This window comes from Anopheles gambiae, chromosome 2 (genome assembly GCF_943734735.2).
Source record: "Anopheles gambiae chromosome 2, idAnoGambNW_F1_1, whole genome shotgun sequence".
Classification (NCBI taxonomy): Eukaryota; Metazoa; Arthropoda; class Insecta; order Diptera; family Culicidae; genus Anopheles; species Anopheles gambiae.
Genome location: NC_064601.1, coordinates 19348544 through 19374847, shown reverse-complemented (window position 1 = coordinate 19374847; position 26304 = coordinate 19348544). Strand labels below are relative to the sequence as shown.

Genomic DNA, 26304 nt, shown 5'->3' with positions numbered 1-26304 from the left:
ACAGAGACAGAGAAAGCATACACATCGCCCCGATCCGCGGGTAGGAATGAGTTGCGAGTAGCACCATCAACCAACATCACTGATTTTTTTCTTCCTGATTGCACACCACTCACACATTTTCAACAATGGAGTTTCAGCGAAAGCGGTTTTAATTTTTTTCATGTGCGGAAAACAATGGAGCATGTTATTATCATTTGTTGCTAGGGGGTAGCATTGTGTTTTGTGGCTTATTTGCAGTAAATGCTTTTCCACAAATTTGGAACGTTTGGTTTGGTTGGTAATCGTCTGATTTAATTTCACATTTTCATCCTATTCATACAGTGTAATATGTTTTCAGTTTATTTGTTTGAGGCTTTTTATTTCCTTTAAAATAATCGATTAAAGCCTTTCTTTTCCCCCGTCACAAGAAATATAGTTCGCCATCACACTACAAATAATCGTTGGCGAGCGATCGGGGCCATGCTGACCGGCACCGGAGAGATAAACTGAATGGTGCAGGGTCGACGTCGCACGAACCTCCAACAAAAAGCGTCCCCCAAACTTATAAACGAACGTGCACATACACAACACAAGAAGGGAGAACAAGAAACAGGAAGAGAATGCACGACACTCAAAGGCACGATCAGCAAATGGATTGCTTTGGAAGGCTGGAATGCTCCTCAGCCCACAAACGTTGCCCGCAAAGAAATGAAAGAAACTGCCACAACAACAACAAAAAGTAACAACAAAAACACCCAAAATAAAACGAGCAAGTAAAGGCGAAAGCAAAAAACACCTCATTCCAATTTCCGCCCGCCCCTGGCAGGGCCGCCCCCACCCCCCCCCCCCCCCCCCCCCCCGTTTGCTCGTGCACGAATTGGTCACATCGGAACCGCCGGCCAGAATTAGATATGAAGCTAATCCTTTTTCTGTTGTCCCACAAATTGTTACCCCCGGCGTCGGCTTCAGCTCACTACTCCACTTTTTGCCATCCGCCCGGGGGCGGTGGGTGCATTCCACCGAGACCAACCACGTGTACGTACGTACCCGGGACCGAAAGCGACCAGGCGCCTCCATCGTGCGCGGTGTGCCGTTCCTGTGGCGTTTCTTGAGCTTGCTTTTGCTAGCCGGGTTTTGTAAGAAATAGAAACATGCTTCCTCCCGCTGCACGTGTGCTGTTGGTCCTTCCCCTCCTGACTCTCTCGAACTCCCTTGACGCTTTTGCCATTGGTTGCCATGGCTTGAAGCAAACCGGTCGCTCTCAATGCGGGGAGACGGGCTGTTTCGCGGGGAAGGATATTAAATGTTTTGTGCTATTTACACCCGAAGAAAATGGAAAGAAATTGAACCGTTTGCTTTTGAAACGGTGCGCTTTACCGTACGGTGGGATGCCGTGCTCCCGTTACGAACACGTTGTGTGTGTGTGCTATGGTGGGCGATTGCTTCTACAATATCATCCCACCCCACCAGGGAGGTCGCATTTGATGTGCAATCATGTGGCTGGAAGGCACGGGCTGACACAGGTACGGATTGTACAAAACGGTGGAAACAAAACTTTTAACTGCCGTCCCGTGAAACCCCCCCCTCCCCCCCTCCCCCACCAACGGATGATCCGGAGCTGGCAGACGACTGTAGAGTGAGGGGAAACGCTCCAGCCGGGCGTCGACGAGAGCACGGAACTTTTGCTCATCCACCTTCCGGTTTTGCCGATGGAGCTCGCTACATTTATCCGCATCCGTACGTCGCCGGTTGCACCACACACACACACACACACCCGCACCGGTTGTAGCAACATCCAGCGGTACACCGGGGGTCGGTTGACACCAGATTTCATTCACCACTCGGTCCCCCGGCGGTCGGGATAGCGGCAGGATGAACTTTTTAATAATTTATAAACTTCCACCGAACACATCAGGCAGACCGGCGAGAGCGAAACACATCATTCAGGGAGACTTTTTTTGTTTTGTTCGGTGACCTCACTTTTCCTGCCACATCGCCACCTCGCTCTTTGATGGCCCACCCCGTCTCGGTTGGTTAGTTAGTGTTTGCTTCTCGCACATCCGGAGCAATTCGAGCTCGTCGAGCAAAAGTTGCTGGAAGGAACACGGATACACACCAAAAAGTTCTTGCTTCAAACTTATCTGATGCGCTGATAGTGGGTGCGACAAACAACAACGAAAGAGTTGCGTGTGTTTTATCGGAGGGCAAGAAAAAAGGAAATACTTCTTTGTGGAAAGACTGGCACACCAGTTAGCGTACTGATATTGGTGTGCAAATGGGGTAAGCTACGTCTTGAACTTGAACAAATCTTCGATCGTCCTTCAATACATCGGCTGTTTTAATTTGGAGAGCGTACGGGGATGGGACCTCCTCAGTTTGGTTGTTTTATTTCCCATTAGTTTGCTAACCCATTACTGTACTTCATTCTCCACTACTACTTCTACTGCCCCACGCTCACGCTCGTGGTGAATAATCAATATTCGAATTGCATACCAAGGCAAACACCGTGGCCGCCCATTCTCGCTGGTCGCCGTGGATCGCGCGCCCTATGTGTGGTTCATCTTACGCCGGGTCCAATTGCAGCCAGCCGGTCAGTTGATTCCATTTGGTCCGATTTTCTCCGCGTGCTCCGAGAACAGCAAACAACAAGGGCGGCAGAAAAGAAGAAACGAAAACTTTGCAGCACACATCTTTTCGTTACCGCCTGGCCGGAAAGGACACCCAAATTGCTGGCGCGGATGTGTTCGGTGCAGGCCACACAGCACAGTGTAAACCACAGCCAACGTTTGGGCGGTGGTGGTGGTGCGGATGGTGTCTCACGTGTAGCACAAGTGCATCTCTTTCCCCCATTGCCCCTTTTTCCGCCCCAAAACCGAAATGGTTGGTCAGTTGAGTTAGGTTCACCAAACCCCAAAAGTATGGCTGGCCAGAATGACATAAACACACACACACACACACACTCACACACAGCCTGTGGGGCTAACCAATGGCAAAACACGACTGCTATGCAATAACCAGAACACAGCACACACATACAGACACACAACCTACAAATTGCATTGCAATGGTCAAGTACTGCGACCTGGGGCGGGAAAATGTTGCTGTACGGCGCTCTTTGTCTCCCTCTCTCTTTCTCTCTGTCTCTCTCTTTCTCTCTCTCTCTCTTCATTATTTACCGAGTGGGAGTAGAAGAAAGTGGCCCAGCAACCTAGCACCCAGCAACCGGAAATGAAAAGTACATGTGTAAAATGGTGGTACATAATTCATAATTTACAATTTCCCAACGACCCACCCACTAACAGGAAGAGGGGTAGGGGATGGAGAGGAAATGGCACAAACACAAAGAAACACATTTTTGCTGCCTCGTGGTCAGCCAGTCGCCTGCGGACAGGAGAAGGTGGTAAACACTAATCTCGGGGAATAGTTTTGGCTTTCGGGTTGAGCTGGTACAGATGATCGTTACGATGAGCGTGGGTTGTGGTAAACGAAACAAAATGCAAAGAGAGAGAGAGAGAGAGAGAGAGAGAGAGAGAGAGAGAGAGAGGGGAGAGGGATAGAGCGCAAAAAATGCCCTAACGATCGCAATGAGTGGTTGGATGCAATGTTTTCTCGTGTGTGTATGTTTGGACAAGAACGCTAGCCTAGGGCAGAGCTTTTGGTGCAGAAACTTCACGTACGGCCCTGCAAATAATATCTAAAAATGAAGAAAAGTGGACACACCGCCCCCTCCTCACCTCGCTCTCGCTCCATTTCGAAAACTGAAGGAAAAAGGGCAACCATCGTTCCGAGCAAACCAATGGACTAGTAGTGCGCGTTTGGTAGATGATGTTTTAAATTGAATGTTGTTTCTCTGCCGCTAGCTCTTTTGTATGATGGCCCTAAAGCTCGCCCGAAGACGCCGGGGCAGACTGCAGCTGCCCGGGTCCTGCTGCGCTGCGAAAAAGTCAATGGATTGAATGAACTTTTCGGTGCAGCAAAAGCCCCGTGCGCGTTTGTGTGTGTGTGTATGGGTAAGCGTGATGTGGTACGGTGCGATAAGTAGGTTCAGCACCGACAACTTTCCTGCCCCAAAAACGGGATGCGAAGGAACGGCGCACTTTGGCCACCTTCATGCCCATTTTCTTGGGACGTGGGAAATGAAGTGGAAGTTTATTAATAAGCTTTTTCGGATTGCTCTGACAGCTAGCAGCGCATATGCGATGGGTGGATGTGGGATCGTTTATTGTAAACTTTCCTACGGCACGTTTCCAATACAACGCGTTCGTTGTGAGAGGAAGAAAAGCGAGGTAATTGGTGCCGAGATGCATCGCTTGATGAAAGTTTACCGGTTTTGGGGAGAAAGATTTGGCAAGATTTGTTATGCAAAGTTTCGCATACATTTGGAATGTGCAGTGGGGTGTGGGTGCGTTTATCTGATGGCGCTGTGCAACGGGAATAAACTGCACTGGGAATGGAATGCGCCCCACACAAAAACACATGCTGGAATGGAGCACTGCAAAAGGAGTTTCAAACACTTCAGTCCAGTGTTTAGTTAAAACTTCAAGCCTCGTATAGCAAGGACTGGCTATCAGACTTGGTGGTATTTATTAACGTCTCGAATGTTTGTTCTGACCGGCGTAACTGCGTAGGTCATTACGCCAACTAGAAGAAGCACTAAATTTACAAGAATTCAGACCACATCATTAGTATTGAATCCAATTTTTCTTCAACTATCTTCAAAATGATCGTTATCTGAAAGATCTAGGATGCAACAAGAAGGGTGATAGGATGGACTGCAACAAATACAGGAGTATTACGGTGTTGCATATCGCCTATAAAATATTTTTCCCAATCCTTCAGGATCGCCTTGTCCCACTGGTCGAAGAGATAGTAGGAAATTATCTAAGAGGATTTTGTAACGGAAAATCAACCACTGATCAGATCTGCACCATGCGGTGAAGTTTGGAGAAGATGGCTGACACGACACATACCATCCCTTCATTGACTTCAAACCCGCATATGATAGCTTATTTGGAATGAAGGTGAAGGTAGATGGAAAACCCTCAGGACCTTTTGCTCCCACTAAAGGTCTGCGCAAGGTGGACGGACTTGCCTGTCTCCTATTCAACTTGGCGCTAGAGAGGGCCATCCGCGACTCGAGGGTGGAGACTACGGGAACCATCTCTTATAAGTCAACCCAGATCCTGGCATACGCTGATGATATAGACATCATCGGTCTGTGGCTCTTCTATGTAGCAGAAGCCTACCAAGGGAACGAGCAGGCGGCATAGAGCCTAGGATTGTAGATAAACGAGGCAAAGACCAAACTGATGGTGGCAACATCAGCGGACCTAGAATTCACCTATCTTGGGTCAAAGCTCAGCGACGACAATAGCATGAAAGCTGAGTTGCGCGCAAGGATGCTGGCTGCCAACCGGTCTTTCTACAGACTGAAAACCCAATTCACCACAAATATCCTGTCGCGACGGACGAGGCTGGGACTATATAGCACCTACTTAGTACGAGGTGTACGACGACCTCACTGTCGTGCAGCGTATCAAGCTCGCCAGACTCCGGTGGGCTGGCCATGTTGTACGCATGGAAACGGAGGACCCAGCCCATAAAGTCTGTTTAGGCCGTCCACAATGACAGAGAAGGCGTGGTAGGCTTAAACTGAGGTGGCAAGATGACGTAAAGGCGTCCGCCATTAAGGCCGGGATAAAGGACTGGCAGACGAAGTCGCGATACCGTGATCGGTTTCGGACACTCTTGAAACTGGCCAAGACCGCAAAGCGGTTGTAGCCCCGGATAAGTAAGAAAGTAAGCCTTACTTACGAACCCCTTGTTACGAAAAATTATTGAACTCTGTTATGGCTTCTTTTGTACAAATTGTCATAAGTGAACACCCTTCAATGATGGAAAAATTCCTCGAGGCTGTACTAATAGTTCCACATAAGTACACAATAGCTCAATTACATATAGATTGTAATATACCCACAATAGCCTTTTCATATTCATTGATCAAATGTATATACAATGTTAAATGCTTAGTAAGCACACATCTAGTTCTGAGAGAATGTGATCTATCAGTGATCTATCAGTCAAGAGCTACAAAAAAGAAACAAACCAATGAGGAGAGAAGCTTATTTCGTATCCATCATGCTATAATATAACACCGCAAATGTACACATAATTTGTCAACATGGAGATAAATTAACTAAATTAACTACTACAGCTTCTACTGTAGCGAACAACTATGAACATTTAGTGATCCACGACCGATAGGAACCTATGGCGTATATTTTTTGTCTTATTATGAAATATAAGCTTCAAAAACCATTATACAATTCAACACTACGTTTCGCCGTCGGCTCTTTTGCTCCCCGCAAAAGTGCCCATTGTGCAAAGCTGAGCTTTCTTTTGATTGAATGTTCAACTTTAGCCCTCTAAAGTTGTGATTAAATTTTTACGTACCCAATCAACATCTGGCAAATGTTGCGCGCACAATGCCACAGCGAGCGAAACCTTATCGTATCACAACCCGCCAGCCGGATTGAAATCGCCGTTTTTTTTAGGGAGGGTTATGAAATGACACAGTGTGAAACGCAACGCAGCAGCCGAACGAGCGAACCGTTTCATGCAGAGCAGCGAGCAGAACGGGCGCCAAGACCTTCACGAGCGCCATTATAATAGCTATCATATTAGTTTTAATAAAATTTTATGCAAATTTTTCCGCTAAATTTATGTTCCTTTACCCGCATCCACCCGTTGTCTTCGGTCTCACTCGATTTCACTACCCCCTTAAGGGTGTCTTTCTTGCGCGCTCGTGTGTGTGTGTAGTTTCGAAGTACTTGCGCCAGTTATTGAAGCACTCGCTGAGTACGTACTTTTGCCTATAACGAGTAAATGATAGCTTCGGCTTTCGGGCTCGTACGTCGTTCAACCCATCCGGTAGCACCACAGCTCCGGTATACGGTTTAGCAGCAGTGCTTGAGAACACACACACACCTCAGCATACATGCCGTACTGCCACTGCCAATTATTATTCAACCACGCCACGCAACCCCGAACACCACTTTACGGGCCTGATGGGTGATTGTCTTCGCGTCGCGGTCTCGAATGATACCGGTCGCACGATAGTTTCTGGCCGCGAATCCGGCCGCACACTCACACGGGCCACACGAATGAATGGTGTGCATCGTGTGCCCCAGGGTGCTGCAAGTAATATTTTCTAGATTGCTTTATGGCCCTGCCCTCGGAACGAATTGGGTGACTAGATTTGAATATTCTATATGGAGCGCAGGCGAGTCCACCGGTGGTGTGCAGCTCGCGTACGGTACCGTACCGGAATGGCGGATGTCTGGTTGTAACACATTTTTACTGCTGTCGGCAGCAAACGATGCTTTAATTTGCGAGAAAGATGAGGGAATGTTTTTTTTGCGAGATGGAATAATAATACTTTAACGATAATATTGATATATTAAACGATAGCATCATGACAAGCACCGGAGCTTACGATTTAAAGGAAACCACACAAAGGGATACTGATGGCTGCGGCAAATAGTTCAATTAGCTTCCTCTACTGATGAGGGCAAAGTGTGATAGCTTATGCACGAATAGTTCAACATAACAAATCCTTCTCCTCATTCCCCGTTCAACCGTCCCACACGGCGCCAGGTACGATAATACGATTGCAACACATTTAATATTCCATTTCAGCAATCACACCAGGTGGCACAAAACGCTTGGCGCATTTTCTCACCCCCGACACGGCTGGTTTAAAATCGAATCACAAACACGACAGCTCCAACACGCTCTCCCACTCTCGCTCGTAAGCACAGCTTATCCGATTCAAATTCCATCAGATAAAGCGTAAGCAGGGGGGGTGTGTTGCGCTACCATGCTCTTTGGTAGAAAGATTTGATTTTACGTGCTCTGCTCGGCACACGGTCCAACGATCGGCCTCGCATCGGGGTACTACTGCCAAACACTTCCAATGAACCACTTCACACACACACACAACGCTCTTCACTTCCCCGGGGTGGAAGAAATCGGTGAACAATTTCGACAACCGGATTATGATCCACCTAATCCTTCCGTGTTGTGATTTTATGGCCACCAGTCATTAAACTATTATCACCTACGGTTCCTTCCTCCACCGGAGGTGGTGAGCTGTTGCTATCGTCCCGTGCGAAGGTGTATCTGTGTGTGTGTTTTCCGATGTGTAGCGATCCCACGATGTGTCTACTCAGGTGCGATATGTGGTGTACCCCATTCCCTGGAGAAAGAGAGTGAGTGCGCCTGAAAGACGTCGACCCCGTACACAGACACAGGTCGATTAAACTACGCTGATAAGATTTTCCCAGCTCCTGGGGCGTCCTGGGCAAGACTTCTGGGCGCTCTATCGAATTAGGGCGCTCCCTCTCCTATAGGGCGTACCGGTAGGTGATTCGCCGTGAATCTTTTATGACATTTTTAACGCTTTTTTCTCGGTCGGTCGGTCCCGCGTCGGTTCTTCCCAGCCGAGAAACGAGAAATCATTCCCACAATCAGTAGACAATCGTAGACACTATCACATACTCTGCACACTCTACACGGTGGCTGCTCGAAGGAAGGATCGATTTTCGGAACCACCGCACACACACACACACACACACACAGACACACAGTTCTCTGTAAACGAGGTTAACACTCATGTCGGTGTGTCCCGGTGGGGAAAATGAAGCCAGCAATCTACCATCGTTATTGCTGATCGTTCGAGCTTGCGGTCTGATCCCGACGGACGTAAATTGGTGTTTGTGTGTTGGAGTATTTGTGTGTGTATGTGGCGTTAATTTATAGTTCTTAGTTCTCAGCTTTTAATAGCTAGAGGTTGCAGCCTTATCTCCGTAATTACCGAACCGCTTCACTCTTAAACAGCTACCAATTTGATAAAGAATTCCCATGGGGGGGAGGAGAGAGGTTTATCGAGCAAAACTTTCGTATCGTGCTAGAACGCTTTTGATGAACAGTTTTACAATTCACTTAGTGTGTGGGGTGTGGAAGATGAGAGGTTGTTTATATTTTTTTTTTGGCAAACTCGTAAATGAAGAAATGATTTCCCCTGAGTTGACAGTGTGCTGTGATTGGCATCCAACTGGGTACCTTCATACAAAAGAGGTTTTTATTAAACAAGTATTCAAGCTAAACGGTAGTTAGTGCGGCGTAAAGCTCCATCGAGGCATGCTTTCGGATGCAAATTTGCTTTTAGTTATGACAATATTTGCTTTCATTAAAATTATTTCCCTTCCCTTGCTAGAGGTAGTGCATTTTTTGCATGCTTGCTATACGACTCTGCCCTACAAAAATCTTCACAATGCTTGTATTGTTGTGGTGTAAATAAATGCTGCTCCCTCGCTGCCCATCCCCGGGGCGAGACCCGATTCGACATTAGCGTAATTAACAGTGCCGTGTTGGATTTTGACGCTTTTTTTCTCCCCTTCTGTGTGCATCATTTCCATTCCATGCCGCGTTCCAGTTCCGAACAATTGCAGTGTGCAGCTGCTGTGCGGATGCATTATTCTGATGGCAGCTGCTAAACCCGCCACCATCCAGAAAGCTTCCACGCACACACGGCACCCACAAACGCAAAGAGCCAGAAGAAGGCTGAAGCTTTATGAACTTTTTCTCTTGTCTAGTTCCCTTTTTCCCGCGGGGCGGGAAATCTGGTGTTGTCGGTGGTGTGTGTCGTAAATGCAGTGCTTGAAATTACGCTCCATTAATTGTGGGTTCGGGTCGTATTGTTGTGCGCCTGTGAGTGCTGATTGCACTTCGACACCAGTGAACCGCGCGGGTGTGTGCATTACTGTGGGTTAGGTGGGGCAAACCCTTACCACGCAGTGCAACGGGGTTGCAGTATAAAGCAAATTGCACCAATCCGTGGTGGTGTGTACGCCTCCGTCTACGGATAGCAGGATTTCTGTCCCCCGATGTTTGGATCCCATCGTCAACGCTCTGCACCGTCCAAATAAGCTGCTTCCGACTTTCGGATAAACCCCGATTTGTAGGATGTCGGATTTATCTACCACTTCCGACCCCGGGACGCTCCCGTGCACGGATCCTCAGCGCGAAGCTTTTCACCCGAGAAGCAGGCACTAAAGGCAGCGGAGCATTGGCGTTGGTGTAAGTATTTGCTAAGATTGGGCGGCGGCAAACACTTGGACAAACACGTAAACCGTCATCCGGCGCACGCTAGCAAGCGCTCTGGTGCTGCTGGTGCTCCATATAATTTGATGGCACTCTCGGTTTTTTGGCAACGGATTCATTTCGTCGCCTCGCTTTTGCGCACCAACAATCGAACGGCGTACGACGTACGCGCACAGGGGGTGGGGGGGGGTGTTTCTGTGTGTCGAAGGACGGCAATAAAAAGCATAAAACATTGTGAGTGCGACTGTTTATTACTGCCATTATCACTATCGTACCGATGTTCCGGCGACACTATTCGGCGCACAGTCTAGTAGCGGTTGGTAGTAGCTGTTTGGTTCTGTGTGTGTGTGTGTGTGCCAGCTGTTGTTTTAGCTCGCAGCGCAACCCATTACTCGGTGGAATGGCGTTGCTCCCAGTGCTGCCCAGAGGCTATGACCTTCGTACAGTTGGCATGTACATTTCTTCCGCACTCTATTGCACCTTGTGCGGGTGATGGTGGTTTGCGCTAGAATTTCGTCTGCGTTCGATCGGTGATGACTCCCGACCAATGCGTTTGGCTGCGGTTACAGTCGGTGGTAAATACATAATACACTACTTTTGCTATGCACTTCTGAGAAGCGAACCTTTTGAAAAAGAGGCAACTAATCCCATAAAGTGCTGAGATATGCGATAGAAAGAGGACATATGCGTAAGTGTTATGGACAATCGCACAGCAAGCGAGAAAGTTCACGCCATTAAGCAAAGCATTTGAAGTTTTTGTGCTAAGCCTTTGTTTACTCATCCAGCAACCAGAGCATAATAGATGCTCCCGCCCATTGGGGGCACCATGTTTAACTATGACAGTGATCTAAGATCTAATCTCGATTGAATGGATGCTTGGAATGTTTGGAAAGCTGACTTCACACTGTATGCAGTAGCTTTTGTTGATAGACAATTGCAGTAATTATTTGTCTTTCTAATTATAGCAGCAAAAATCACACCATTGAATGCTGCATGAATGTAGCTCGAGTTAGGTTAGATAAATCCTGATCTAGGATCCTGATACTAGCTACAAAGGATCCCGATAGCAAGAAGAATCAAACCTTTAATTATTAGCTTTTAATTAATTAACTTTTGTTACACATTTGCCTTTTAACTCAATTCCTTTCTAATCACTCGAAGCAATTGTTTTCCATTTAAGACATTCTAGCTGTGTGTTCCTCAACAGAGAAGAAAAAATCAACCGTTTTGTTATGCTTTGATAACATGTTCTGATCTGAATGAATTTTCAACGCGTAAGAACGCAATAAACGCTTCCGTTTGTCCACCGTTTCTTTGTTGCAAACGCCCCGGAAAGTGATTTCCATGAACATCCAACAACGCTCATCTCAACTCTTTGTCCTGTCACCAGAGCTAGTCCCGGGAAAACCATGTTCCGAGCGCTCCAACATATTGACAACACAAGCACACTTCCATATATAAAGATAAAACGTGTATGTTGCCCTCCCGCGGCGCAACATTTTGCAGCACCAACAGCACGTGCAGCACTACCAACCAGGAAAAGGAGGAGCCCGGGCCCTAAATTCCGCTCGAATTGCTCTCACCAACCGGGTTTGCCGTGGTTGTTGTTGTCCTAGGTTCTATCGGTCATATAATTATGGACGCTCTTTTATTGTGTTGCCTGCCGCTTCGTGAGGGAGTGCTGTGTCTGGCTGCTGCTGCTGCTGCTGCTGTACCATAAATAGGGAAACACGCCCGAAAATGTTGCTCACCGGCATGCTTCCACTTTGCATGATGGCGATGGCTCACACCAACCAAACAACACACACACACACTCGATAAGCTGCTCAGTGGGACGGCCGCCACCGGCCCCACACAAGCCGAAAAGTAAAGCACTTTGTGAGCGCATATACATCCACATCATCACTGGTGAAGCAGGCTCTCCAGCGCTAAAGTGGCAGGATAATCATTGTACATACCGCCCGACCTTCCGACCCGTCAGAACAACAGGCATGGCCAGAGCGACCAGAGGAGGGGACGCGTGAAGAAGATCCCGAAACATTACCCAGCTTTTCTCGGCATTATTATCGTGTTGTCAGTGTGTGTGTGTGCGTGTTGTCGGTCAAGAGCAATGGAAAAGCTGTATTGTTACACCCCACCCACTCGCCTGGCCCGGTTATGGGATTTTTGCGAAAAAGAACATCGCGCGCAACCCGATTGTTGTTTGGGGCGGTCGTACATTTATGGTCCACCGTGTGGCACACTCGTGACACTGTACGTCTGTGTCGTTTCTCACGCACATTTGCCTTTTATGATTTGTGTTCCGTTTATTTTATGGTGCTTGATTCGAACACACACACACACACAGTTGTCGAGCAGGACCAGAAGGTTATGTGGGAAGAACAGAGGCAGGCCGAAACTCACGTCAACACGTGTTTCACCCATATTTCGATGGCTCTCAATCTCGCCGCTCGTTGTCCCCTGTGTGTGTGTGTGTGTGTGTGTGTGTGTGTGTGTGTGTGTGTGTGTGTCGCTGTCTCTCTCTCTCCCTGCTCCCTGTTCACGGTGACACTACTCGAACGCCACTTTACCGCTGACATGTATTCCCATCATTCATCAAAAAAATGCACCGGATTCTACCCTCGGGGGACTCCGGGCACTCCGGGGGTGCGTTTCATCCATAAATGATTTCTCGACCGACTTTTCGAAAGCTGTGCTACAGCAACAATAGCAACGTATAAAGCTGATAAGAACAACCCTACCTCTCTCTCTCTCTCTCGCCATCAAACAATCCTTCAACAAACTCTCGTGTAGGTACGCGTAGCTTTTCAACAACCAACGCACGATCAAATTCATCAATATTTATGAACACACACCGGGCGGCGGACCCGTTGCGTAATGAATTTTGCAACAATTGTTGCTTTTCTGTCTCGATTTTCACCAACACCACCACCACGAAAAAATCACGAACGTACGTACCCCGCTCGGAAAGCGCCACCCAATGCGCTTTCTGTGCGTGTGCACTGTGCTTTTGTTCTCACGCAATAAAATGGGGCAACTATTGTTTCGTTCACCCATGACACACGGACACACAGGATGATTACGACCCGAATAAAGGAGACCAGGTCCCAGTTGTCATTGGGTGGTCGGTCCAGAAAAAAAAAAACCGAGCTGCATCGCTATTTTATGCACCAGTTTTACGCCGCCTTCCGTCCAGTCCAAAGAACTACAGCTTACGGCTTACTATAAAACATAACTTGTTGTTGATCCATTTTGCATTTTTTGTGTTTTTTTTTTTTGTCGTTTCATTTCGTTTCGGTATTTTATTTCCTTGTGGGTATAACTTACAGTACACGAATCTAGCTGTGTGTACGTGTTTTACAACGATCTCGGGGGCACACTCGACGCTCCGCTCCGTCTCATAAATCATTGCACATGCAAAGCGATGCGATGGAAAGGGGAAAGCAATGGGAAGGACAGGGAACGGAGGTGGTTGAAGGGATGGATGGAAAATGATGAAAAATATACGACTTTCGCATCATGGTTCGCGTAGTACGGTTTTCACACATTACCGGGCGATATGCATGAGCTCGAATCCGATTTTCCGACACGCGGGCAATGATTATCGCATATGACAAGGGGCTGCACATGAACAACGGCATGGGAGGAATGAAGGTGGAGAAGGTAAAACAAATGACCTACTTGCACACACATACACACATGCACGAGATTTCTTTGGGTGACTGATTTTCTTTTCTCCCGTGCCCATTATTAATCGCATTCATTTCGATTCGAGCGTGCGCGGGAATTGTATGCTGTACTTTTCTGCATTCTGCTTTTCTTCCAAGCCCAACATATGCACACAATCCGTGGCAAACGGAAGCTTAAAACACCTGTCACTGTTGTTGGTGCGTTTTTGTTTTACAATTGATTTCGGTAGCTTAAAACATACAACGCTGATGATTTATTCGCAAAGGAAAACACAATGCTCGCTAAATCAATTCTACCATTCGGTGCGGGAGATTCGGTATGCTCTGGATGACACGGTGACAAATGATCTTCTAAAAATGGTTCCTTCATTTTCCCAACCACCCCCACAGTCACAGTCATCGATTTATTTGCAAATGTTCTACGAAACCGGTTCTTTCGAGTGCAGGCGAAAACGTTTCAATGCGAATTTCACAACGAAAGAAAAAAAAATCAAATAAGCGTACCAACATGGCTAATTTTATTTGGCAAAGGTTGAAGAAGCACCTGCCGGAAGGAGAGAAAAGGGAGAAAAGAAGCACAAAAAACGTGCCATGATTAATTTCTTCCCAGAAACAACCCAGTCACCACCCCTGGGAGCAGGTGGATTGTGCAAAAGAAAGCATCCAAATGCTTAATACACCATCCCCTCTCCTGCTCGGAGAGTCATGCCGGCAACAATAATAGAAACACACACAAACACACGCACACCGGTTGCCACGCACCCCTTCCGCCTGATCATGCCCTTTTCCCTGATGGACAAATTTTCACGACGAATATTGACGGCGCCCGGCGCACGTACACGTCGAGCGCCACAAATCTAGATTACTGGGCCTCCATCCTCCCGGGCCGGGTCAAGCCGCTTTTACAACAACACCCACCCAGCACGGGGTGACATGGCAGCAGCTTCTCCACCTAGGCAACAGTCCGCAAAAAGGGAAGAGTCCGAATTTTTGTCGCAGGCGATGTGCGAAAAGCAATGACCTTTTAGAAAGAGCGCGAAGGATTTCGGTTTACTGTCGCTGCTCTGTGCAACAGACAGCGAACAACAACACACTCACACAAACAAAAAGGTTTTTCAGCATAACGCCAACGTACAAGAAAAGCTGTCGACCGGTGAAACGACGCCGAGGTTCATTTTCTCGTTCGACCAAAACACACGGCTCTCCGGAATCTTCGCCCGTGCCCCTCCCCCGGGAGGAGAGTTTGATTCAGTTCGCCCTGGGAGCAGGCAGCCGGACACGGCACAACAAAGCAGGCCAACCTCGCCCATCCCACCGGAAGGACACTCCGGGAACACGTGTTTTGAATAAATCAACGTCTTGTTTTTTTTGCGGTGTGTGGGCGGGCTGTGCGCCGTGTTGGTGGCCGGCCAGAGCACAAATAAAGAAATGTAAATGTCCCTGCGCCCCTTGCTCCTCGTTCACACGCTAATGTTTCACAAGAGTGGGGCAAAAAAAACACGCAAGTGAAAGGATAAGAGGAAAGAAAGAGAGAGAGAAAGAGAGAGAGAGAGAGAGAGAGAGAGAGAGAGAGAGAGAGGGAGAAAATAAGAGAAAGAGAGCGAGATACATTTCCCAGCAATGGATGAACAGGTGATTTTTTATCATGAAATAATAAAATAAATTCCACCTTTTATGCTTTCCTCGCAAGCGGAGTGTGGAGCGCACCGCCAGGTAATAAATGGCTGGCAATGGAGAATATTCACTAAAGCTTTGGGCGATATTTATCCGATAGTAAAATGGGGGCCGGGGGACCGGAGTCTTAATGGCTAACAATTTAACTCATTTCTCAACCGAATCAATCAGTACGTCTATGCTGTGGATGAGGTTTTTCATCGCTGCGCGTGGCTCAGCTCTCTTTTTCACCCTGCGCAAACAAGGAAGAGCTTTTCATAAACAACCGGTCCAATATTTTATGTATTTGTATTGCACGGTTACTGTGCCCTACTATTACTCCCACTAGCATCGACACCATGCCACCTTGTCGAACGAATTAATGTCTACATCGGGCGGCCCAAACGGGGCGTGTGCGTTTAATAAACAGCCATGCCAAAAAAGGGGGGCGAGTGGGTAGAGTGCAGCCGTTCATACCGGGGACTATCCTTTCCCCTGTCGTGCTGCGTGAGCGTACCGAAGTATCGACGTAAATTAGTTTAATGGATTTCTGACAGCCCTCTTTAGGGAGCAGCGATGGAGGGTTTTCGAAAAGGATCAGGTGTATGAGCCCGCCGGGAGGAACCCAGCCCATTAACTATTCATCTCAATTTAGAACAACCGAACCGGGGCTGGGGGCGGGCGGGCTGGCATGTAATCATTTGCTAGGGCAGATCTGCCAGACGAGACGGGATAATGCGAGACACACAGTAGAGGCAAAAGGCTTCAGGGACCAACGGGTAAACCGGGCGACAAAAAAAAGTACGAGCACAACGGGTGGAAGGGGGTGTAGTAAAATTTAGGATAAGTACGGAAAGCTTTTAACTGTATTTATAGGAAACGGATTTAATCCTCTTCCGCTTCCTCGCTTTGTGGGTACCATTCGTCTTCATCCTTTTCGTTTTGTGGAAGTTAAAGTCATACACCGGGGAGAAAATCCGATGATTGACTGGCGTAATCGGGAAGCAAACGCATACTAACCACTCTCATTGTCTTTGGGTGCATTAATTTAATCACGTGTTTTTGTGTCTTCTTTTCCCTTACAGTGCCACCGAGTGTGCGGGCCATTCCACCGACCGGTCAGGTGACGGCACGCAAAGGAGGCGCCGTAACGCTCGAATGTAAAGCGTCCGGTAATCCGGTCCCATCCATCTACTGGACCAAGCGGGTAAGTGTAACTGTGTTGTGCCGTTGCTGTTCTTTCTATCTATTTTTGCTGTTGTTGTCACAAGCGCACACTTCCGGAACGGTACCCCAGCTCTAACACTGCTCTCTGTTTGTGTCTTTGTTCTTCCTCCTCTTCCCAACCCAGACTGGAACGGGCAAATCGGCTGCCAAGATCGGCGAAGGGCCCGTACTGTCGCTCGAGCGCGTCGAACGTCAGCAGGCCGGTGTGTATCAGTGCACCGCGGACAACAATGTCGGCGAACCGGTCACCGTGGACATGCGGCTGGATGTGCTCTGTAAGTATAGGCTCGCGATGGTCACACACACACACACACACACACACACACACACACACACACACACACACACACACACACACACACACACACACACACACACACACACACACACAAGCATAACTTCAAATTATGCGACCTCTTTAGCAAACGGGGCTCACGCTACGACCTTCTACAATACATGCCACCGGTAGCAGAGACAGAGAGAGGAAAATCCCTTGCAGCACGCATAAATCAGGCAGCGAGCGTTTGCAATGCTCATCGGCGTGTAGGGTTTGTTGCGCTTTTTTATTGTTGTTGCTATTAATGTTTCGTTCGCGACTCTCGCCCTTGTCGGGAGCGCAGGTTTAATAACCGCCTTAAGCTGAAATAAAGTATCACATTATTATTTTGGTACTTTTTTTTTACTTTTAGTTGTTGCCTGGCATAGCTTTCAAGCACTGTTCCACTGTTCCGCACCGTGCTGATGGAAGCGACGGTGCCAGGCGCGATGGGATAGCGATGAGCTTTCCGACAGTACAATGTGCTCGTCCAGCTCGTTCGGTCGGGTTAGTCGCTTTATCCACCGATGCGGAGCGATGCAAGCGGAAACTAGAGCGTATACATTAAAATATATTACATTACCGGCATGTTTGGTCGCTTCGTTGACCGCTGGTGCAACCATGATGGAAGGGCAGGATGGTTAGTAGGATAGGAAATGAAAACGTTACGATCGGACATAATTGGATCTTGCGAATGGGGCCATGGTGGAAAGCATCCATCGCTGGTAGCGTGGTATTGCTTGTTAGCTCTACATCAACAGTGACGTTCATCTACATGAAATTAATAAATGGTTTTTTTTTTTTCATCAGTACACTACATAACAAAACTCTTTAGTAAACGTAACGATTTGAACTTCTCGGTCGGTCAAGACCTGCTCAAGGGCTTGCTTGGCCCTATGTATGGAGGCACGGTTCATCTGGAGCTTGAACCCATGACGGGCAGGTTGTTAAGTCGTACGAGATGACGACTGTCCCACGAGATCGACCTTACGGCTTGAACGGTTCAATTAGTTGTCAGCTCTTTTTACCATTCAAGTATATTTTTATTTGAATATCAAGATTCGACTGTGAACTCTTCAAAGTCAACTCTTGAAACCACGCATCAGGCGTAAAATTAAATAGTAATGGGTAAATTTGGTAAAAATCCTGAGTCGACTCCGATTGGATTCCGATCCGACTCCGGATGGTAGGTCCAATCAGCATTGACCGGAGTCATCCTGAGTCGGAGTCGTTCGGAATCTGAGTCGTAGTTGTCCGGAGTCAGAGGCGAAGTCGTTCGAAGTCGTCCGGAGTCGTTTGGAGCCGTCCGGAGTCGTTCGGAGTCACAGCCGATCGAATTTGGCAAGAGTCACTCGGAGTCTCCCGGAGAAACCACTAGTTCCGGCCGGAATTTGAGTCGTCCTGAGTTGACTGGAATCGACCGAAGTCAACGGGCCCTCTTTACTTCAATCAAATACTCTGCTTTGATGTTTGCTTCACATTAGTGATGTGCTGTATGGAGCGCACCCACGACTCCGATCCGACTCCGACTATTGTTAGTTCGATTCTGACTCCGGCAAAATGGAACCACTAGATCCGCCCGGAGTCGGAGTCGTTCGGAGTCGTCCGGAGTCTTCCGGAATCGTCCGGAATCGACGATTCCAAACGACTCCGGATATTGCAGCGCGGACCTACCTTCCGGAGTCGATTCCGAATTTATTGGAGTCGGATCGGAGTCGACTCCGGATTTTTGCTCACTTTACCCATCACTACTTCACATGATAGATTGAACGTGACGTTAAAACCGTTAAGATCACGAGCTTTGAACGTACCCTGTAAGAAGGAACAGGTTGTCCCCGAAATACGCTATTAATGCGGACCTAGATTTCACGGTTTCCAAAATATCACTCATTTTCGTATAAATTTGGTTGGAATGAGACGTTTTAGCTGCTATTACAGGGTTTCCCACGATTTATTGGTTGGTTCCCACGATTTATTGGTGCGTTCCCACGATTTTTTGGTCATTTCCCATAATTTTTTGGTAGCAACCCACGATTTATTGGTCGGTTCCCAAATATTATTGGTCGGTTCCCAAATATTATTGGTCGTTTCCCAAATATTATTGGTCGGTTCCCAAATATAATATAATATAATACCGACCAATAATATTTGGGAAACGACCAATAATATTTGGGAACCGACCAATAATATTTGGGAACCGACCAATAAATCGTGGGTTGCTACCAAAAAATTATGGGAAATGACCAAAAAATCGTGGGAACGCACCAATAAATCGTGGGAACCAACCAATAAATCGTGGGAAACCCTGTATAACAATTGATATAATTCAACCTAAATATTATAATTGTCTACCTTCTTAAATGGCATATAAAACTCGACCGCAAGGTAATTTATTCTACATTTTAAAATTGAGGTGTAAAATCAGCACAAATGACTAAAACAACTGTCAATCCTACAAAACCACATATTTTTGAATCCGTGTATAGGATGTACCGCGTATTTTGGGGACTACCTGTACATTGAACAGGCAGACCAGTTTTTTGAAGACAATCTTGTTTCAACATTTTCAACCCGCTACCGTCCTTAAACTTCTGTATCCAATTTCTAATGAAATCTTTTCCATCAAATAAATAATCTCGTTCGTTCAGCTCACACTCACTGAAATCAACAATACTAAAGATTCTACGAATGCCAGCCGGAGGAGGATAAATTTGCCTTTACCCGATGCTGAACGCCCAACGTTTGCTGCTTGCCCCGCTTTATGCAGAACGCACACAACGCTCATCGCCCGAAGCGACTTTCCGCTTAGTGCGGATGCTGCACTTTGCTAATATAACTTTTCACCTCTTCTCTCGCCAATTCCAAACAATCTCAACAAAAACCCCACCCGCCAGCGTGTTCTCATTACGACTGACTGGCTGACTGGCTAAATGTTAAACAAAGCATCGCATGTTTGTGCAAGAGAACGCCGGCGGGGGCAACCATCAGTCTAATTGAGTTTCGTGCATCGTTGTACGAATGCAGCCGTCATTGCACCGTCCTGAAATGATTGACACATACACACACACGCACACACCACACGAAAATACTGAAAGGGTTTCAACCGTTTTTCTACACCATGCATTTAGCAGAATGTGAAAGAATATTTGCGCTTATTAGTTGGAACAGTGAGTCGGGCGGTCTTGCCCGCCATTCGATGCTGTTTCGGTCCCGCTTTCAGCCGGCGTAGGGTAAGCACATGCTCCCCTGGTGCATTTGTTCAAACACTCAGTAGAGCACATGCACGCCACGCCAACATTTGTCACGGTTCGCCTGCTTCGACAAACATTCCTTCCGGCAAATGGGAGCGTGTATTTGTGCGCTCCGATCCGATCAACCCCGGATGCATGTGAACGGGTTGTGTAGCTTCCGATCGGTGGGCCCGGCTCGTCGGTGCCCAAACCACAACGCGCCCCTCATTCGACATGTCTCGCACGGAACGTACGCCGGTGGCTCCTTAAATCAAACAATTTAACGTTTGGCCTGGTCCTTTTTGCCGCCACTTGCAGCACACCGTTCCAGCGCCGAGTGGGTCACGCTTGGCACGCCTCGGCTCGGCTGTGCCCCTGCGCCCGCGATCCGGGGGAGTTACCGAGAATGCGCTAATTAAATTTACCACATCGATACGATACGATAGCTCCCGTAGCCGGCCGGATTCCACGGGCCACGGTAGGCACTGATCGGATTAGACAATCGACTCGCGCCAATCGCGGTGGCACAGGGGTATAAAATATTCAGCACCAAATTGCGAAACTCAGTCCAGTTTGGTGTGCATTTCCCGTCCCAGTCGACCCTTTCTCGTGCTCCTTTTCCAGGTGCAAGTTCAAACCGTTTCAGTTCAGCCCTATGTGCGTGTGTGTGAGATTTAATTTTTCATCCATTCCTTCCGCTCACTGCCCTGCGCCCTGTACGGTGCTCTCCATCGCTTCCGGCCCGGGTTGGCATGATTGGCCGTGGCATCGCGGGGCCCACGCGGATGCATATCATTTATTTATCTGAACGTTGGACGGTGGCAGCGGCTGGCTGCGGTGACCAGCGTCGAAACCACTCGGCCGCAGTCTCGTTTGCGCCGGAACCTCCCCGTGGAGCCTCGGGTTCGGGCAAAATCTGGTCGTTTCGCGCGAAAATCGTTGGCAAAATAATCAGCTCCACCACACTCTCCCCACCCGCCAATCGCTTCAGCGATAATGAACCCACCCTGAGTGGCTGCCCGGTAGGAAGCGGAAGGTTGTATGTGGCTGGGTAAGGGATTTCGCGAATCTCAACGGGATGCACACGCGAACACTCACACACATATGGTCACAAACAATGCACAATTGCGCGTATGGCCAATCGCTGGACAATTTGTCCCGAGGGTACACTTTTCCGAATTGCGCATCTCAAGCGATAAGGGAGGGGGAGGGTGTGTGCGGGGATTGTTTCACAACATTTCATCGCAATTGATGGCTTCGGTGTGCTTGCGGGTGAATCAATCAGAAACAGCCAAAGAAGCAATCGCTAGCCAACAATTTGCATTCCGTATTGTGATTTTAAAAAAATAAAATAGTAATTTAACTTACTGGGTCCATGGTTAACGGTTTTACCTTTCTTACACACGGTAAAAATGCATTAAAGAGCAGCTACTGTGATCTGTGTTAGGGTTTCTAGTTTGGTTATGGAATTAAAAATGATACCGTTGCTGTGGTTGATTTTCGGCATTCAGAACACTTATATTTTAGTAAACGATGTATAATAACTTTCGTTTTATTTTGAACGATATTTTCCTTTTTCCATGGTCGTACAGATCTGTTAACTATTTAAGGCAATCAGTGCTAAAAATACATATAAAGAATCTGTAAAGAGAGCTATTGTCAATGGCTTTGTTTTATTTGCTTTTAGTTTAGTAAAAACATACCGTAAGTTAGCGTGTATAATAACCCCTTTTTAGATCGAAAATTATCAAATACACGTCGTTACACACGGGTACAAACTTTTGTATTAGTTCTGAGAAATTAAAACTAAACTAAATCAAAAAGTAAAGTTTAGAACATAGCAAAAGAAAATGAAGGTAAACCGATGACCTTCCATTCGCTTGTACTAGAAGCACGAACAAAAATGGATCTGAATGAAAGTGGTGACATGGACTAAGTTGTTTTTATATTTGATAGAATTTAAAATAAACCTTATTTTTTCAAATATTTAATAGCTCATCAGGAGGGAGGGTCGTTATGTACGCTAAAATACCGAACATATTCATTTAGAACATATGTTAATATTTTAAAGTATGAAAAACGCGTTGTTTTTATTTTATTTTTTATTTTCCCTAATGTTGTTTAAAAACAATCAACTCTGATTTCAAAATTAAACCGTCCCTTAAAAACGTATGACTTTGCATCATTGATATTATTTGTGCCCTAAAAACATTATTATATGATCTGAATTCATACAGAAACACAAACGAAATAAGAAAAAAAAACAATTAAATCTCACGTTTTGTGTAGCCTTCCCGTCGTACTCGATACTCTTTGTGTTGTTATTTAACCTTCGAGCGGTAGTGACTGTTTACGGTGATTCACAATTAATTCGTACCCTTCTACGGTAATGCTACCGCGCCTATTCAACGACGAACTGGTGGTTGATTTAATCGAAATATTTATAAATAAAATCGATTCCATCACTCAAAGCCACACGCGAGCGGCCAACCGCTGCGAGCGTATTTAATCATTCGACGTTTAACGTGCCCCTGGTTGACGAATGATGATTTGGTTCTACCAGAGTGTGTGTGTGTCTGCCGCTTTATGATGACGCCAGCTGGCCATTTACCGCACAGTTCAGTTTTAAAAGCTGGTGTGGTTTTCCGCTACAGAAAAAAAGCAATTGTGTGTGTGAGTTTATTTTTTCTCTTTCGTGTCACTTCTATAAGCCATATTAATCTTTTCGTTCAATTCATCATTTGAACTGCGCAAAGCTGGCGCACAGCTGACGGGAAAGGTACACGGTATAATGATGCATTTAATAAAACATTATTCAACACAATGCATGCGCTGCTGGCTTTATTTTCTCAATGCACCAAACACAGTGGTTTTCGACAGAGCGCTCAATTTCGTTCGACCGGTCGACGAAGTGAAGCGAGCCGAAGTTCAGTGTTACTTCACCAAAATACCATAAATCCTTTCCCATTTGCTGTGCTCTCTTTCGAGCAAAAGTGGTCCCACTTCACGCCCTCCCTCCCTTTTTTCAATCAAATCGATACGTCGACACGTCCATCACTGAAATAGCGCTTGATTAAAATCGGTATGTTTTACTGGGCAACCAATTCCATCTAGTGTAACCAAAAGCGCGCGCGCACCATTACCCGAAAGCGAGTAGAGAAAACTGATTGATTGATTTTTACGCTCTTCCTGCCCACCCAGCCCACTTTTTCAACGTGACCGCTTGCTAACGTGAATGTGTTTTAACCACCACCTCTCCCCGTTTTCGAACTTCATTCCAGATCCGCCCGACATCAGTGTGGAAAAGTCGTGGATCCATTCGGGCGAGGGATTCGAGGCACAGCTCGAATGTATCGTGCATGCTGATCCGCAACCGACGGTAAGTTTTTTCGTTCCCTCCATCTCTTACGCTACGCTTCTCCAATCGCCATCGTATTCTAGTGCCGAGTTGATAACAGCAAACCTCGGCCTGTGTGTCCGGTAGCTGTGTGAGGGAAGTGTTTTATTCCGTTTTTTCCCCCCATACTACCTCTCGCCAAAGTTTAATGAAATAAGTCACGTAGCATTTATCAAATTAGAATTACGTAGCTGGCCGAACCGAACCTGCTGAGACGAAGCAGCAATGGGCAGCACCGGGCAGCATCATCTGCCTCTTGGAAAAGGTAAAAGCCGAGGGCAACAAGTGAGAGTTTAAATTCGTTACGTCCGACTCTACCGGTTTTCGAAAAACGTTCCCACACACGCACACCCACACGTTGCCCGCTCACGTGCATACTCACGTTCACTGTGCACAGTGGAGCGGTATAAGTGGATGTGAGCATTAATCATCAAAAAGCAGTTCTCCAGCACGAGCCGGCTGCGGCGCTGGTCTTTTGAGGTTGCAGAACAAGATTGAACGCAGCCAATAATCGCACTGACGCGGGAACTGTAAGCGGTGCGAAGGGTTAAGTGTGGCAATATTCATTGAAATTCATCGCACTCCCGGTGCAAAACTCGTCTACCGGTCTGTTTCACTTTTTTGGTGCTAGTTTCTTTTTTTATCGCAAAGGAGGGCAATTCAGCAGCTTCGTTTCGGCTGCTGCTGTCCGCATGGAGACGCATGGAGACGCCTGGTCACTCGTGTGTACTGTTGCTCGTTGGTACTGTTTCTTGCCACTTTATTTGGCACACACACACACACACACACACACACATCTATTCTCACTGTTGGACCTTCCTTTTGGCCGCCCTCCTTGCAAACATAAAATTGCCATTTTAGTGGATAAAACAAAATTGCTAATCCATATCCAGCCCAACCGGCCGGTTCAATAGCACATACACACCGACCATATTACCCGTTACCACCTGGCAACAGTCAGTATCCGTACATGGCGGGCTTGAAGGCGTAAACAATAACAGCAACAAAACTCTGTTCCCAACACCAATAAGCTTTCTTTGGCCACGCTTTCCGGGGGACAAAACTCTTCACCTGACGATCACGTCACGCGTGGTGACGGGTTGTGACGTGCGCGCGTGAATGAAACAGCAAACCGATCATGGACGCTTGTGGAGGTAAGCCCTCCACTACCCTCCCCCCGCATGAATGAACATGGAAGCACTTTATGCTGATGATGAAAGCAAATGGCAAAACACCTTGTCCTGCTACCAGTCCCGATTGGTGGACAGCATTGGTGGAGAAACAAATGGTGTGGTTCCGCTTTGTATTTTTGTCACGAGCTCGGCTGTACAGCAAATGCTAGACCTACTATCCTGGACCGGTGAGTATCCTTCGTATTTCTATGCTGGCTCACTGGTTCACCGTTGACCCTTTCGCACTCGGCCAGCCAGGTGTAATCAAACTAGAGAGCCCACTTGAGGTGGATCAATCGGTCACAGCATGAAATCGGCCAGAGGTTTCGACCAAGGTTCTGGGGCTTTCATGCTCTTCCGCTTTGTGTGTGTGTGCATGCTTTCGTGCTACGGTCTTCAGCTTGCGTGTGAATATAGACTTTCATCGGTTGGCACGGTTCGGTTGCTCTGTCCCATGGCGTGTGAAAACCGGCTACTTTACACCCAGCCGGGATGCTTTTCTTTTGGGCTTACCTTGCGACGATGTACAAACACCCAGACACAAACACAAGTAACGTAGAAAGTAAAGCTTTCAGTAAAGCCGATCGTCTCGTAAAAAAAAACACATTCAGAGCCAAGTTGAAAATCATCATCATTTCTTCCTCGGAAAGGCGCCCGATGGGAGCAGCAAGTGAGTTAGCTGGGAAAGAAAACTTTTGCCTAGGATAATTCAATTTAAGAGGAGCTTGGGAATGGGGATCCATTCACTGTTAACATGTTTGCTCTTTTAGTTTCAGTTTTATTCACAGTTCGCTCCGGATTTGGATCAATTCAGTGCCGTCAATACTTCTCCTCACTCATCGTGTGTGTGTGTTTTTTTTTTTTTTTCTTAAACGATGATCTCCTTTCAGTTGCAATTTCTTCGCTCGAAGGCCCCACTGCACGAAATTCGATTCACTTTTCCTAATCGGAAACTGGACATAGGGCTTCTTGATTTCGTGGAAAACCCAATATCCATGAGTTCGGGCGCAAGCGTGAGATGAAGCGTGGCTGGGATCAGCAGACATAACTTCCACATGCGCCATCCGAAGCCAATCCCATTAGGGTGCACCCGCACAGCAGAAAATTGAATTTTAATTTTTACGCTTCATAAGCAAACTTAGACGTCGATGTTGGCAATGCTATTTTGCTTGCTAAAGTGTCGAATTTGCATGTAAACATGAACAGGATCATGCTAGACATATTACATCGAAACACGGATGGGTTGTCATGAAACGATGCGGATTTTGGATTTCAAAAATTCATCCTTTCTGATTCGATAATTCGATACGACTTTCCAACTGAACCGGTCCACTTCAAACACTTCATCGAAAAACTGGCCCTGAGGGTTGCATATTTGCCCGTTTTTTCCCCACTGCAAAAGCAGATGCACCATTTCATCAATTCAACCAAATCAAACACATGCTGCTAGGATTATGTAAATCATATTGAACGCATC

The 26304-nt window shown here is 47.0% G+C and overlaps 1 protein-coding gene across 4 annotated transcripts in view; it reads left to right on the top strand.

The window, feature by feature from the left end:
- LOC1273644 (neural cell adhesion molecule 1) overlaps positions 1–26304 on the top strand; it is a 235028-nt gene that overhangs the window by 185954 nt on the left and 22770 nt on the right. For all 4 annotated transcript variants that reach the window (XM_061642366.1, XM_061642364.1, XM_061642365.1 and 1 more), the window contains exons 5-7: positions 16571–16692; positions 16837–16987; positions 23540–23637. In XM_061642366.1, the coding sequence (XP_061498350.1) occupies positions 16571–16692; positions 16837–16987; positions 23540–23637 (371 nt within the window). The remainder of the gene's footprint in view (positions 1–16570; positions 16693–16836; positions 16988–23539; positions 23638–26304) is intronic.